At 40.0% G+C, this 16,003-nt stretch overlaps 1 protein-coding gene across 1 annotated transcript in view; it reads right to left on the reverse strand.

The window, feature by feature from the left end:
* Positions 1–2,322: 2,322 nt before the first annotated feature.
* LOC123457520 (WD repeat-containing protein 82-like) overlaps positions 2,323–16,003 on the reverse strand; it is a 31,831-nt gene continuing 18,150 nt past the window's right edge. Inside the window, exon 2 of the mRNA XM_045141402.1 lies at positions 2,323–3,175. Within this exon, the coding sequence (XP_044997337.1) occupies positions 2,660–3,175 (516 nt within the window). The 3' untranslated portion in view covers positions 2,323–2,659. The remainder of the gene's footprint in view (positions 3,176–16,003) is intronic.

A 16,003-nucleotide genomic window follows, 5' to 3' on the forward strand; every position in this document is an offset into this window, starting at 1 on the left:
CTCTATTTAGCTCCATAGCCCCCCCTTTTTTTTTAACATGGACAAAAATGTTTATATGTTAAGTACAAAAGTGACATAAAATTTATATACAGTTGAATAACAACTATGTAAACACACCAAAATTCTATGCACAGAAATGTCTACAGGAACATTTAACATCAAAAGAGTAGCAGTGGTACCATTTGGATGGCAAACTGGTTCTTTGTAAAATTCCCAAATTTTCCTTAACAAGCAATAATTATTGATTATACAACAGGGAATAACTTCTTAAAAATACCTTACTGGCTGGTGGTTGAGCAGTGCAGTCAGGTGTCACACAGAAAAGCAGCGGCTTTGGCCAGTTCTTCAGGTGAGAGGCTCTTCCTGATCAACAAACCCCTGCAGTGCCAGCCGTCTTCTCCCTCCTTCCTACCTCAGTGGTCGCACAGCACGTCACTTCCAGCTGCATATGTTCCATTTCTTCCCAATTCAGGAGTCAGCTCTGCTGCCACAGGGCCCACAGGTAAAGGCTGTGAGGCAGTTTTTAAAGAGCATGGTGTCTCAAGCTTTGGGCACAGATGAACTCAGATTTTCCTGTTGCCAGGCAAGCCGCTCTCTAGTTACGGATTATGCAGGTTTTCTTGTTAATCCACAGAGCCAAGCATTTTCCTGACCAGTTACTCCTAGCATGGATCTTAGGTGCTGAAAGTGGGCGGTAACAGCTCAGGCCATTGGGTTTGAAAGGGCAGCCATATGGGAAGACGGAACAACAAACGGGTGGTGTGGCACCACTTGCAGATTTCAATCCTTGCCCTTTCAGTTTGAATAAACGAAAGTGCTTGTGATTCACAGCCTAAGTTTGCAGCTGAACAGAAACAGTGATGGTTTGATTTACCCACCAGCAGCTTTGTACTCTTGGGAGAGTCACAGCCTTGATGGGCCTCGATTTCTGGATCTGCAGGGAGTGTTGCTTACATAAATGTTTGGGTGGGAACTTGTGAAATAACACACCACTCATTCTGCTCTAAGGCGGCCATGCAGAGGAAGGAAAGTTCAGGGGTCAGCTGCAGCTCTTCCCAACCTGGGCCTAGCAAGAGCCCCTTCCTCTCAAGAGAAAGTAAGAAAAACAGCCAGAAAGCAGGTATCACAGGTAAGTGGGCAGTGACATGTAATTGGCAAAGAAGCTTCAGACAAAGGGAAAACACTGGTTCCAGCACCCTGCCTCCAAATGCCACAAGCTAGGCACAGAAGCCATGCAAAAGTGACTGTCACACATACACAGGTGCAGACAGAGCATCATCAGGCAAGAGAGAGACCAATACTGTAGAAAGGGCCCCAAGTATGCTCGAGGAACACACAGGACTCATCCTAAGACCCTCACATAGCTGCCATGGAAACAGCAAACACTAGAAGCTTTGCTTCACTTAGTCTCCTGAAAGGAAAAGGTTAACAGCGAAGACTTAACACTTGCAGCAAACACTATTAGCAAAGACGTTTTTCCCTGGGCTGCAGGATTCCCTTCCTTCAGCTGTCCTCCCAAGAAACTACAGATGACAGATATGCATACACAAAGATATGTGTATGCCTGCACAATATATTTAAGTGGACATGCACACTGTGCTAAAGTACAACAGAAATCAAGGGTCATATATAAAAAGGCTAAATATAACATATAACACAGGCCTAATACCAGCTCTTGGGGGAGAGCTGGGAAAGAGGGGTGCCATCTGCAGACTATGTACACAATTTGTTGTGGGCAGGGAAGGAAGGCATTAGTGTAAACTCAAAACTCATTCCACAATACTGACCCACAGGAAAACGTGATGCGACTAAGGTACAAAAATAGACTCCTACCTTGCTTTTGAATAAACCAAGCTTGGTAGGCACACCCTCCCCCTGCAAACACTGTGGGTTTGTCTTGATGTTGGGGGATCACACCAGGCTTCTAGCCTTTCAGCTCTTGGAACTTACCCACTAACCCCCTTCCCTCCCTTTTTAGGCTCTTGGGCCTTTTGCTACCCAACATCAGAGCTTAAGATTTGCCCAAATCACACACCCTTACAGGACTAATGGTAAAGCTTCCTCACAAGCAAAGTCCCGTGTATCTGTCCCTTTCTGACCCCAATGCATATGAAGACTTTTTTTCTGTAAATGTTTGGCACCTAAGAAACATGATGATTGTGGGATAATGCCACAATTACACAGGGAGACTGAGTAACAAGACATGCAGGGTGAGGGCAAGGGGCACTGAACTGCCCTAGCATCTCAAAACCAGAACTGTGGCTTCCCAAGCATTATGTGGGGGGGGGGGAGGGCGAGAGAAGGATATGCAGAATTGGTGGCTTCACTGGCTCTCCAGCAGCAAATACATTCAAAATTGAAGGAGCCTTGAAAGCCACACCATAACTTAATTGTGAGTCTAGTCACCCCCTTGAAGGAACCTGGTGCAGTGACAGCTGGAAAGGCTGAATCCCAACTGAATCTGCAGCCCCAGGAATCCTTCTGAAGAAGCTCAGCAAAGTCATGTTCTTCTGAGCAGATGTGCAGCACGTCCATGGGAAGGCCATGTGAAAGGAAGTTCTCAGCCCAGTCAAGTGATCCAATCCCATCATCATTTCAATCCCCTCTGAGTTTTTCCTGCTGGCAACCATCACAGTACAGAAACAGCCACGCATTAGGGTCAGTCATCAATGGTGGGCAACCAGAAGGCCATGTTGGAACATGCGCTGGCAAAGGTCATGAACTTGGGGTTGAACTGCAAACAGGTGATGGGACCCGTGTGTTTACCATCCAGTACAGCTACTTTGATACCACTCTCCCCATTCCAGACATGGATTTTGCCATCTTCTGAACCAATCATAATAAATTGAGAGTCTAGAGTAAATGAGACCTCCAGTGTGACGGCTTTGCTGTTAGCATAACCCCCAAATGTGTGCATGACCACTCCTTTAAATGCATCAATGAGACGGATGAAGCTGCCATTGGTGGAGATGAGTATGAGCTTGCCATCATTGCTAAACTTAAGTCCTGTCCACTCACACGTCAGGTCATACTGCATCTTAAAGGTTGCAAATGGTCCCTTATCAAAAGAACGAAGGTCATAAAGTTTGACCGTTTCAGAGTTGACACCTGCAGCAAAAATTAACCCATCTGGACCAAATGAACAAACCGGCTTGCCCTGTAGATGCATGAGACCCTGGCAGAGTGAGATGGAATCTCAATATAGTTTTAATCTGCATTTCCCTGATGATTAGTGACGTAGAACATTTTTTTAGATGCTTATATGCCATTCGCATTTCTTCCTTTGAGAACTCTCTATTTAGCTACATAGCCCATTTTTTGATTGGCTTGTTTGATTCCTTATTATTTAACTTTTGGAGTTCTTTGTATATCCTAGATATTAATCCTCTATCAGATATATAGGTGGCGAAGATTTTTTCCCATTCTGTAGGTTGCCTCTTTGCTTTTTTCACTGTGTCCTTTGCAGTGCAAAATCTTTGTAATTTCATGAGGTCCCAGTGATTAATCTGTGGTTTTATTGCCTGAGCAATTGGGGTTGTATTCAGAAAGTCTTTGCCAAGACCAATATGTTCAAGGGTTTCCCCTACTTTTTCCTCTAGCAATTTCAGAGTTTTAGGTCTGATGTTAAGGTCTTTAATCCATTTGGACTTAATTCTTGTGCATGGCGAGAGAGAAGAATCTATTTTCATCCTTCTGCAGATATATATCCAGTTTTCAAAACACCATTTGCTGAAGAGGCTGTCTCTTCTCCAATGAGTATTTTGGCATTTTTATCGAATATCATGTGGCTATAGCTACTTGGGCTTACATCTGGGTCCTCTGTTCTGTTCCGCTGATCTACATGTCTGTTTTTGTGCCAGTACCATGCTGTTTTTGTTACTATGGCTCTGTAGTATAGGTTAAAATCAGGTATGGTGATGCCATCAGCCTCATTTTTGTTGCTCAGTATTATTTTAGATATTCGAGGTTTTTTGTGATTTCAAATGAATTTTTGGATTGTTTTTTCTATTTCCATGAAGAAAGCCTTTGGAATTTTGATAGGGATTGCATTAAATGTGTAGATTGCTTTAGGTAAGATTGCCATTTTCACAATATTGATTCTTCCAATCCAGGAACAAGGGATGTTTCTCCACTTTCTAGTGTCTTCTGCAATTTCTCGCTTGAGTGTTTTAAAGATCTCATTGTAGAGATTCTTTAATTCCTTGGTTAGGTTTATTCCAAGGTACTTTATTTTTTTTTTTTGATGCAATTGTGAATGGGAGTGATTCTCTGATTTCATCCTCTGTGTGTTTGTTGTTAGAATATATGAAGGCTACTGATTTCTGTGTATTTATTTTGTATCCTGCTATATTGCTGTAGGTTTTGATCAGCTCTAACAGCTTGCTAGTAGAGTCTTTAGGGTCCTTTATATAGAATCACGTCATCTGTAAATAATGATAACTTGATCTCTTCCTTTCCAATTTGTATCCCTTTTATGCGTGTCTCTTGCCTTATTGCTATGGCTAAGACTTCCAAAACTATATTAAATAAAAGTGGGGACAGTGGACACCCTTGTCTTGTTCCTGATTTTAGTGGAAAAGCTTCCAGTTTTTCCCCATCTAGTAATATGTTGGCTGTAGGCATGTAATAATTAGCCTTTATTATATTGAGATATGTTCCTTCTATTCCCAGTCTCTGTAGGACTTTTATCATGAAGGGATGTTGGATTTTGTCAAATGCTTTCTCTGCGTCTTATGAGATGATCATGTGATTTTTGTCCTTCAACCCATTTATGTAATGTATTACATTTATAGATTTGCGTATGTTGAACCATCCCTGTATCTCGGGGATAAAGCCTACTTAGTCTGGGTGAATGATCTTTTTGATATATTCTTGTATTCCGTTTGCCAATATTTTGTTGAGAATTTTTGCATCTATGTTCATGAGGGAGATTGGTCTGTAATTTTCTTTCTTTATTCTATCTTTGCCTGGTTTTGGTATCAGGGTGATGCTGGCCTCATAGAAGGAGTTTGGTAGAATTCCTTCTTTATCTATTTCCTGGAAAAGCTTAAGAAGCAATGGTGTTAGCTCTTCCTTAAAAGTCTGGTAAAATTCAGCAGTGAATCCATCTGGGCCTGGGCTCTTTTCAGTTGGGAGATTATTGATAACCTTTCGGATCTCCATGTTTGTTATAGGTTTTTTTAAGTGATTAATCTCATTTTGATTTAATTTAGGTAGGCCATATAGATCAAGGAAATCATCCATTCCTTTCAGATTTTCATACTTTGTGGAGTATATGCTTTTATAGTATTTCCCTATGATTTTTTGAATTTCTCTGGAATCTGTTGTAATGTTACCTTGTTCATCTCTGATTTTATTAATTTGTGTCTCTTCTCTCTTTCTTTTGGTCAGATTTGCTAAGAGTTTATCAATCTTGTTTATCCTTTCAAAGAACCAACTCTTTGTTTCATTAATTCTTTGGATTGTTCTTTTTGTTTCTATTTCATTAATTTCTGCCCTAATCTTTATTATTTCTTCCCATCTACTGATTTTTGGTTTGCCTTGTTCTTCTTTTTCCAAAGCTTTAAGGTGAAGCATTAGGTCGTTTACTTGCGACCTTTTTAATTTCTTAATATAGGCACTTAAGGCTATAAATTTAACTCTTACAACTGCCTTCATTGTGTCCCAGAGATTTTGGTATGTTGTGTTCTCATTATCATTTGACTCTATAAATTTTTTGATTTCCTTTTTGATTTCTTCATTGACCCATTCATCATTTAGTATTGTATTGTTTAGTTTCCATGATTTTGTGTATGCTCTATAGCCTTTCTTGCTATGGATTTGTAGTTTAATTCCATTGTGTTCAGATAGAATGCAAGGAATTATTTCAATTTTCCTGAATTGGTTAAGATTTGCTTTGTGTCCTAATATATGGTCTATTTTAGAGAATGTTCCATGTGCTGCTGAAAAGAATGTATATTCTGCAGCCTTTGGATGAAATGTCCTGTATATATCTGTTAAGTCCATTCCTTCTATGACCTCATTTAGTCCAGATGCCTCTCTGTTTATTTTTTCCCTGGATGACCTGTCAATTGATGAGAGTGGGGTCTTGAAGTCACCCACCACCACTGTGTTTGGTGTTATCTGTGACCTTAGTTCTAATAGTGTTTGTTTGACAAATTTGGGAGCCCCCATGTTAGGTGCATATATGTTTAGGATTGTAATGTCCTCCTGTTGGAGTGTGCTCTTAATCAATATAAAGTGACCTTCCTTATCTTTCTTGACTAACGTTGGACTAAAGCCTACCCTGTCCGATATTAGGATAGCAACCCCTGCTTATTTTCTAGGCCCATTTGCTTGAAACACCGTCTTCCAACCTTTCACCCTAAGGTAATGTCTATCCTTTGTAGAAAGGTGAGTTTCTTGGAGACAACAAATTGTAGGATCCTGCTTTTTAACCCAGTCTGCGAATCTATGTCTTTTCGTTGGGGCATTGAGGCCCTTGATATTAGGAGATATTATTGAAAGTTGTGTATTTGTGTTTGCTTTTCTTTTTTTTTATGGTGGTTCTGGTTCTACCTGTGCTCTCTTCTGTTAACTAGTATTTGAGTATTGCTTGTTTTTTCTAGGTTCCTTATATGTGTGCTTTTCCTTTTCTTCAGCATGGAGGATTCTATCAAGTATTTTCTGTAGAGCTGGTTTTGTCTCCAAATACTCCTTCAACCTGCTTTTGTCATGGAATGTCCTTATTTCTCCATCTATTTGAATGGATAACTTTTCAGGATAAAGTAACCTTGGTTTACAGTTGTTATCTTTCAGAACTTGGAATATATCACCCCAAGCCCTTCTGGCTTTAAAAGTTTGTGTTGAATAATCTACTGTAATCCTGATGGGCTTACTTTTGTAGGTAACTTGATTTTTCTCTCTAACTGCTTTCAATATTTTTTCTTTGGTGTGTGTGTTTGGAACTTTGATTATAATATGGCGAGGAAAGGTTCTTTCCAGATTTTGTGTGGCTGGGGTTCTAAAGGCTTCCTGTATCTGTATTGGCACCTCTTTCCCAATTTGGGGGAAATTTTCTTCTATGATTTTGTTGAAGACACCTACTATGCCTTTGGAGTGGAATTCTTTTCCTTCTACTGTGCCCTGAATTCTAATATTTGATCTTTTCATAGTGTCCCAAATATCTTGAAATTCCCACTCATACTTTTCTATAAGTTTGTCTTTCTCTTTGTTGGCCTGTATTAGATCTGCCACCTGGTCTTGTAGCTTAGATATTCTGTCCTCTCCTTCATCCATTCTACTGGTGAGATTTTTTACAGAGTTTTTTAGTTCATTAACTGTGTTCTTCATTGCTAGTAATTCTGACTGGTTTTTCTTTATTATTTCTATTTCCTTATTTATGTCTTGTATTGCCTTCTTTATTTCATGAAATTGGTGTCCTGCATCTTCTTTGATTCCTTTGATATCCTCTTTAAGTTCCTCTTTGACTCCTTTGATTTGTTCTCTGACTTCTTTGAACATATTTACCATCATTCTTTTGAAATCCTTCTCAGGCATTTCCTCTAACTCGTTCTCACTGGAGGTCATTTCTGATGCATTAATATTTTTAGGTGGATTTATATCGTCTTGCTTTTTAGTGTTTCTTGTGTTATAATGTATATATTTTTGCATCTTGGATTATGTTAATGCTTGGATTTTCTAGCTAGCTGGGTATTCTTAGCTGTATCAGTTGATTTGATGTTATATATTTTCAGGGTAGGAGCTTAAGGTGTTAGATGTGGCTCTTAAGACTCTGAGAGTATCTACAAAGGTGCTCCTAGGGGTTGAATTTCCCTGCTATGGGAGTACTCAAGTAGGCTGAGTAGAAGAAAACACAGGTAGATTCTAAAAGTTAACTAAACACTGTACCCATTTAGTCAAAAACAGCCCCAAGTATTTATGCCAGAGTAGTTATTGTAACAACCAGAGCCTCTATCAACACAGAGGTTAAGATTTCTGGTCTGTTGAGGGATCTCAGTCAGCTTGTGACCAAGTGAGACCCTTCCCTGGTGCAAATCCAGTTACTTTGGATGAGTTTGGTCTCAGTCAAGTTGCTGTCTGGATCGTCGGGCTGCTGTTCTGATTTCTGGAGCTGGGCACTGGCTTTTCCTGCGGGGCAAACAAAGCCTGGCAAATGTGGCCCTGCAGATCAGCACCCCCGCTGCTGGAACTGCTGCTGCTCCTGGGTCTGCCGCTGCTGCCGCTCCTGGGTCTGCTGCTGCTGGTGCCGCTGGGACCATTTCCTGAGCTGCTGATGTTGCTGCCAAACTCTGCTCCTTCTTGTTCCTGCTGTCGGCTCAAGTTGGCGTGGCCCGATCCCTGGACGCTGCTCTGTTCGCTGGAGCTGGGCTCAGGCAGTGGGGGAGGGGAGGGAGCCGCAGCTACTCCGGTTCTCTCGTTGCTCCACGTGTTGTTCTATCTTGCGGTCTGCTCCTCCGTTGCTCCCTGCTGCTCTCCCTTCACGTTTCCTGAGTTGCGGAGAGTGTGGTGTGAGGGGAAGCTCTCGCCCCTGGTTTTTCTTGCAGCTGGAGCCGAGCTTGGCAGCTTTCTAGTGCACCGCTGCCGCAGTAGTTGGCGGAGCTGCTGGGGCCGCTTTTGCCGGCCTGTGCAGGCTCTGGATTCTCTGGATCTCTCCTACTTCTCCGCTGCCACTTCAGTTTCATATACACCTCACTTTTTAGTAAAAGTGTGTATTTTCCTGAGGTTTTTTGGTCTTTTATCCCCCCAGGCTGCTTTGGCGTGGTACCTACGCCATCTTAATCGGAAGTTGGTTTCTTAATATAGGCATTTATATTTATAAATTTCCATCTTAGAACTACTTTCATGGTGTCCCAAAAGTTTTGGCATGTTTCATTCTCATTGTCATTTGATTCTATGAATTTTTGTTCTTTATTCTTAATTGACCCTTTCATCATTTAGTAATGTATTGCTTAGTTTCCTTGATCTTGTGTATGTTCTATACCTTTTTATTGTGGTTGATTTATAATTTAATCTCCTTGTGGTCAGACAGCTTGCAAAGGATTATTTCAATTTTACTATATTTGTTAAGGACTACTTTGTGTCCTCATATATGATCTATTTTAGAGAATGTTCCATGTGCTGCAAAAAAAGAATATGTGTTCTGTAACATTTGAGTGAAATGTTCTGTATATATGTGTTTGGTGTTATCTGTGACCTTAATTCTAGTAATGTTTGATGAAATTGGGAACCCCCATGATAGGTGTTTATATATTTAAGATTGTAATGGATATAAAGTGACCTTTATTGTCTTTCCTAACTAATGTTGGTTTGATGTCTACCCTGTCAGGTATTAGGATAGCAATGCCTGCTTATTGTCTAGGCCCATTTGCTTGAAACAGCATTTTCCCATTGTAGCAGACAGCTTCAGGATCACTGAAATGAACTTTCAGACCAAGCACAGTTATGGAGGAAGGGATATTTATTGAAGCCTACAGATCCAGGGGAAGTTCCTTAAATTGCAGAATAAGCTGGCCTGCTTTCACAGGTTCAAGCAGAGAGAGAGAGAAGCACAAGCCAAAAGGCCACAGACATACCTCAGGAACTCCAACTAGGCACCCTTTGCATATCTTTAGATTGAAATCTAAAACCCACCACCACACCTTAAGATCCACCCAGTGGCACTGCCTCTAGCCAGGTGTCTATAGAATGCAAACTACAAACAATAAAAAACTGAGTATATTGGGGCCATCTATTCAAACTATCACATTCCACCCCTGGCCCCCAATACATTTATAACCATCGTACATTGTAAATTTTATTCAGTTCAATTTCAAAGGACCCCAGAGTCTTGACCAATTTAAGATAGTAAGCCTTGTAAAATCAAACAAGTTAAATTTTTCCAACATATAAAGGTACACAGTAAACATTTTTAAGTGGTATAATGCATAGGAAGGAGGGTCTAAAACAATGCAAACTCAACCACCATCAAGCAAACATCAAACTTCTGCAGTTTAAGTTCTATACAAGCTGAGACTGACAGTCTCCAGATTTTCCAATTCCTCCCCTCCAGGTGCGCAGAGTGGCCAGGAAACCCTTCCATCTTAGGCTAACAGTGCACTCTATGGTAGCCCTTGCATTGTCCTGGTATGTACAAAACATCTTGAGGTCTTCATGCAAACAGTGGTCCATCTTCCAAAGGCTCTTTCAGCCTATCAGGGTATCAGGCCCCCCTGCCTCATGCTGCATCTTCCATCTTAGGCTAACAGTGCACTCTGGTAGCCCTTGCATTGTCCTGGTATGTACAAAACATCTTGAGGTCTTCATGCAAACAATGGTCCATATTCCAAAGGCTCTTTCAGTCTATCAGGGCATCAGGCCCCCCTGCCTCATGCCGCATCTCAGCATCAGCTTCTGGAACCATGTGCAATTCATGACCACTCCTCACATCTTCCATGCTTCTGAATCCAATACCAGGTGTACAGGACACAGCCATATTCTTATTTCAGGGACAAAATAAATCCTAACCTTGAAAAGCAGGTTCCTTCTCCAGTCATCTCTTTCCAGAAGACTTTGCATTTCTATGATAGTCTTTCCTCAGGCATCCTTTCCATGGTCAAGCAATTGGACCATCTTCCTTTAAGATTGCTAATGTGTGAGAAAATAGCAAATTCCGTAACCTAAAACCAGTCTCAGTGCCTGTAATTTTAACTTGCTTGAGGTTTTACAGCTTAAAATCTTAAAATCTCTCAGTCCAATATCTCTAGCCAAGCACATCAGTCCATTACAAATTTAACCTTGATCAAACTCTCTGGGCCTGGGCAGCAGGATGCAGCCAGCCCTTATGCCAGTAGCTCAGTTCCAACAAAGTCCTCTGTAGTCTTTCGTTCCCCTTAGAAAGCTCATAAGCCAATCTTTGAAGTTCAATACTGTCTGCACTTAGCATTTTCAAACTCCCATCAGAATAGTCCATACAACTTGGCTTACTACTCCAGACAGCATCTTCAGTTACAAGCACCAAGTCCATGGCTATTCCTCAAAAACAAAGGTTCCAAAAGATCAACATCCTCATTGTCACGTTCATCTCAGCCCACTCCTTTATACCAAGTTCTGTAGCAGACAGCTTCAGATTCACTGAGATGAACTTCTAGACCAGGCACAGTTAGGGAGGAAGGGATATTTATTGAAGCCTACAGATCCAGGAGAAATTCCATAAATGGCAGAAGAAGCTGGGCTGCCTTCACAGGTCCAAGCAGAGAGAGAGGAGCACACGCCAAAAGGCCACAAACACACCTCAGGAACTTGAACTAGGCACCCTTTGCACATCTTTAGATTGAAATCTAAAACCCATCACCACACCTTAAGATCCACCCAGTGACACTGCCTCTAGCCAGGTGTCTACAGAATGCAAACTACAAACAATAAAAAACTGAGTATATTGGGGGTCATCTATTCAAACTACTACACCAACCTTTTTACCCTAAGATAGGATCATCTTTTTATGGAAAAGTGGGTTTTTGGATGCAAGGAATAAAGGATTCTACTATTTTTTTCTTTCTTTCTTTTAATTTTTTTTCACAGTTATAATTAACATTTTCCATGATTATAAAAAAAATCCCATGGTAATAGCCCCCACCCACTTTCCCCTTTGTAAGTCCATTCTCCATCATATTACCTCGCCATCTCAATCATTGTCCTTACCTATATACAATACCAACTTATTAAGTACCCCCCTCCCTTCCTTTCTCTTCCCTTTATATCTCCTTTTTAACTTGCTGGCCTCTGCTACTAAGTATTTTCCTTCTCACACAGAAGCCCAATCATCTGTAGCTAGAATCCATATATGAGGAGGAACATGTGGCCCTTGGCTTTCTGGGCCTGGGTTACCTCACTTAGTATAATCCTTTCTAGATCCATCCATTTTTCGGCAAATTTCATAACTTTATTTTTTCTTTACCGCTGAGTAGAACTCCACTGTACAAATGTGCCACATCTTCATTATCCACTCATCAGTTGAGGGGCATCTAGGCTGGTTCCATTTCCCAGCTATATTATAAATTGAGCAGCAATAAACATGGTTGAGCATGTACTTCTAAGGAAATGAGATGAGCCCTTCGGATATATGCCTAGGAGTGCTATAGCTGTGTCATAAAAGATCATTCTTTAGCTGTTTTAGGAACCTCCACACTGATTTCCACAGTGGCTGGACAAGACTGTATTCCCACCAGCAGTGTAGAAGGGTTCCTCTTTTTCCACATCTCTGCCAACATTTATGATCATTTGTTTTCATGATGTTAGCCAATATGACAGGAGTGAGATGGAAACTCAATGTAGTTTTAATCTGCATTTTCCTGATGACTAGTGACATAGAACATTTTTTTTAGATGCTTATATGCCATTCGTATTTCTTCCTTTGAAAATGCTCTATTTAGCTCCATAGCCCATTTTTTGGTTGGTTGGTTTGATTCCTTATTATTTAACTTTCTGAGTTCTTTGTATATCCTACATATTAATCTTCTATCGGATATATAGCTGGCGAAGATTTTTTCCCATTCTGTAGGTTGCCTCCTTGCTTTTTTCACTGTGTCCCTTGTAGTGCAAAATCTTTTTAGTTTCATGAGGTCCCAGTGATTAATCTGTAGTTTTACTGCCTCAGCAATTGGTATTGCATTCAGAAGGTCTTTGCCAAGACCAATATGTTGAGGGGTTTTCCCTAATTTTTCCTCTAGCATTTTCTAATAGTGTTTGTTTGATGAATTTGGGAGCCCCCATGTTAGGTGCATATATGTTTAGGATTGGAATGTCCTGTTGGAGTGTTCCCTTAATTAATATAAAGTGACCTTCCTTATCTTTCTTGACTGACGTTGGACTAAAGTCTACCATGTCAGATATCAGGATAGCAACCCCTGCTTGTTTTCTAGGCCCATTTGCTTGAAACACCGTTTTCCAAACTTTCACCCTAAGATTATATCTATCCTGTTTAGAAAGGTGAGTTTCTTGGAGACAACAAATTGTAGGATCCTACTTTTTAACCCAGTCTGCTTACCTGTATTTTTTGGTTGGTGGTATTGAGGCCATTGATTATAAGAGTTATGATTGAATGGTGTATTTATTTATTCATGCCATTCTTCTTGTTTTGCAGTTCTTTTGGTTTTTCCTTTGCGCTCATGTATTAACTATTATTAGAGTGTGGTTTTATTCCTCTTTCCTTATGTATGTGCTTTTCTTTCTTTTCCTCATAGAGGATCCTTTCAAGTACTTTCTATAGGGCTGTTTTAATGGGCTTAATGTTCATATATTCATTTAGTCTTTTTTTTTTTTTTTTTGGAATGTCCTTTTTTTCTCCATCTATTGGAGAAATTCTTCTTTGCAGGATAAAGTAATCTTGGTCAGCAGCTGTTGTTTTTCAGAACTTGGCATTACATTGTTCCAAGCCCTTTTGTATTTTAAAGTTTTTGTTGTGTAATCTCTTTGTTCTGATTGGCTTGAATTTGTATGTGACTTGATTTTTCTCTCTGACTTCTTTCAACATATTTTATTTGGATTGTGTGCTTTGTAATTTAAATATAACATAGCTGTCAGAGGTTCTCTCTGGATTTTCTCTGTTTAGCATTCTAAAGACTTCCTGTATCTGCATTAGGATTACTTTCTGTATTTGGGGGTGTTTCCTTTTATGATTTTGCTGAAAATAACTCCTATGCATTGGGAATGAATTTCTTCTCCTTCTACTATGCCCTGAATGCTTACTGTTTGACCTCTTCATTGTGTCCCTAATGTCTTGAAATTTCCACTCATGCCTTCCCATTAGTTTGCCTTTCTCTTTGTTGGAAAGTATTAGATTAGCCACCCGGTGTTCTAGTTTAGATATTTTGTCCTCTCCTGGAACCATTCTACTGGTGAAACATTCTACAGGATTTTATATTTGACTACTATGCTTTTCATTTCTAATATTTCTGATTCTTACTTTTTCTTCATTTCTATTTCCTTACTCATTTCTTGTATTGACTTATTTCATTAAGTTGTTTTCCTGTGTTCTTCAGGAACTTCTTTTCTTCTTTGCTTCCTTTGGTTTCTTTGAATTTTTTGAGTATAGATGTAATCTTTTTTTTTTTTTTTAATCTTTGTCAGGCATTTCACTTTAAACAGCCTCACTTGATGTCATTTCTGAAGGACTTAACAGTTTTTCTTGGAGTGTATTGTCTTGACTTTTTGTGGTTTTTATATTAAAGTGCAGAGATTTTTGAATCTTGAGTTGATTCTTGGGTAACTTAAAATATCTCTTTTGCTCTTAATTCTGTAAATCTGATTTTATATGTCTTCTGGGTAGGAGTTTAACGTGCCAAGTGTAGCTCTTTTCTTTTTTTCTTTTTCTTTTTTTTTTTTTTTTTTTTTTTTTTGTTTGGGTCTTGTTCTAACCCAGGTTTATCTGGAATTCTCTATGTAGTCTCAGGGTGGCCTTGAACTAACAGTGATCCTCCTTTCTGTGCCTCCTCAGTGTGTGGACTAACAGCAAGCAACACCACTCCCGGCTTCCAAGGGTAGCTATTATACACCAAGAAAACAGCAGAGGTGACCCTAGGTATTGGGTTTGTCTGCTATTCAAGTATTGCGGTATACTTGGTGGGTCAGTTTTTTGGCAAATTCTAAAATTTAACTGAGCAGTATACACATTCAATCCAGAATACTTATGCTATAGTGGGTGTTAGAATTAAGGATTGACCAGGGTGAAATGAGGGATATAGCAGAAAAATGCCAATCTCAACAGCACAGACTTTAATGTAGTATACTGAGGGACAGCCTTCTCCCACAGGAAATGAGAATGGTGACTCCCTTGATTGGGCATTGGGGATTTTAAGGAGTTAGGCTTCAGGACAGCCTGAGATGAGGGTAGTGGGTGTTGGGTTAAACAGACTTTAGATTGTCTTTATCTGTTGTTTACTTCTCTCTGGTAGTTGATGATGGGAAGGCAGAGCCTCTTCTTTTGTTTATTAATTAACCACTGAGAGGGTATTAGAGCTGGCTCTTAACTGGCCTGATAACTCCAGGAGTTTGGCCACCTTTAAATTGTCAGTTTTATGGTCTAAAAGAATTGAGGCCAGTGATTCATAAATCCTTCATTTCAGACCATGAAGTCATGAAAAAGGGAGCAGGATCAATGCAAGTCTCTTTTTCCTGCTGACCAGTGGGACAAAGTTGGGGTTAGTCATCCTGTCTTCTGGGTCTGGGCTTAGGCATGGTTCTCCTTTGAACTTGGGATGTTCTGGTTGTCTGATGTCTGTTATCTGTTTTCTCTCCCTTTTGTTTTCCTTTTTAATGTAAGCCCTGTGAGAAGAACTGGGGGCAAGGAGAAGCTTATTCTGGGTGATTAGTCATGGGCATGGGGGTGTACGGAGTGCTAAATTCCTTTTTACAGAATTGATTTTTTGTTTGATGACTCAAAGTAGAGAGGGAGCTATGATAATGATGGTAAGAATACTGATCAAAGGACCCAGTAAAGAGCATAATCATGGGGACCATTTTCCTAAACCTGACCAAAAGTTGCTTTATGGATTTTGTTAACATCTTCTTTTATTTTGTCTATCTGTTGTTTAATAATATTGTTATTTTGTGTGATATTTAAAGAACACAGTCTAGAGAATTGCTGACAGCTTACATGATGCTTCAATAATATAAAAGTAACATTGGCTCTGTTTTGTAATACTGAGAATCTTAAGTTCTTTCATTTCTTGGTTAATTTCTGCCAGAACTTGTGTGGTGAGATTAGCAGTTTTGCTAAAGATGAAGGCCAATTTAGGTACTTTCTTTTATATCCCTATCACTAGGCCCAGAATGGGCAGGATAACAGCTGTTTTGACTGCTACCACTTGTGTTCTAGGAGGATTAAATTATTGTCACAATTGGAGGGCAGACTTCAAGTATTCCAGTGAGGTGAGGTTAGGGATGGCAGTAAGGGAAGGGTCCATCCAATAGAGCAGAATCTAGAGAAGTTAGCAGGCTTGAAAGGCCACTTTATTTCCGAGGAAGA

The sequence above is a fragment of the Jaculus jaculus genome, unplaced genomic scaffold (assembly GCF_020740685.1).
Source record: "Jaculus jaculus isolate mJacJac1 unplaced genomic scaffold, mJacJac1.mat.Y.cur u25, whole genome shotgun sequence".
NCBI classification, from domain to species: domain Eukaryota; kingdom Metazoa; phylum Chordata; class Mammalia; order Rodentia; family Dipodidae; genus Jaculus; species Jaculus jaculus.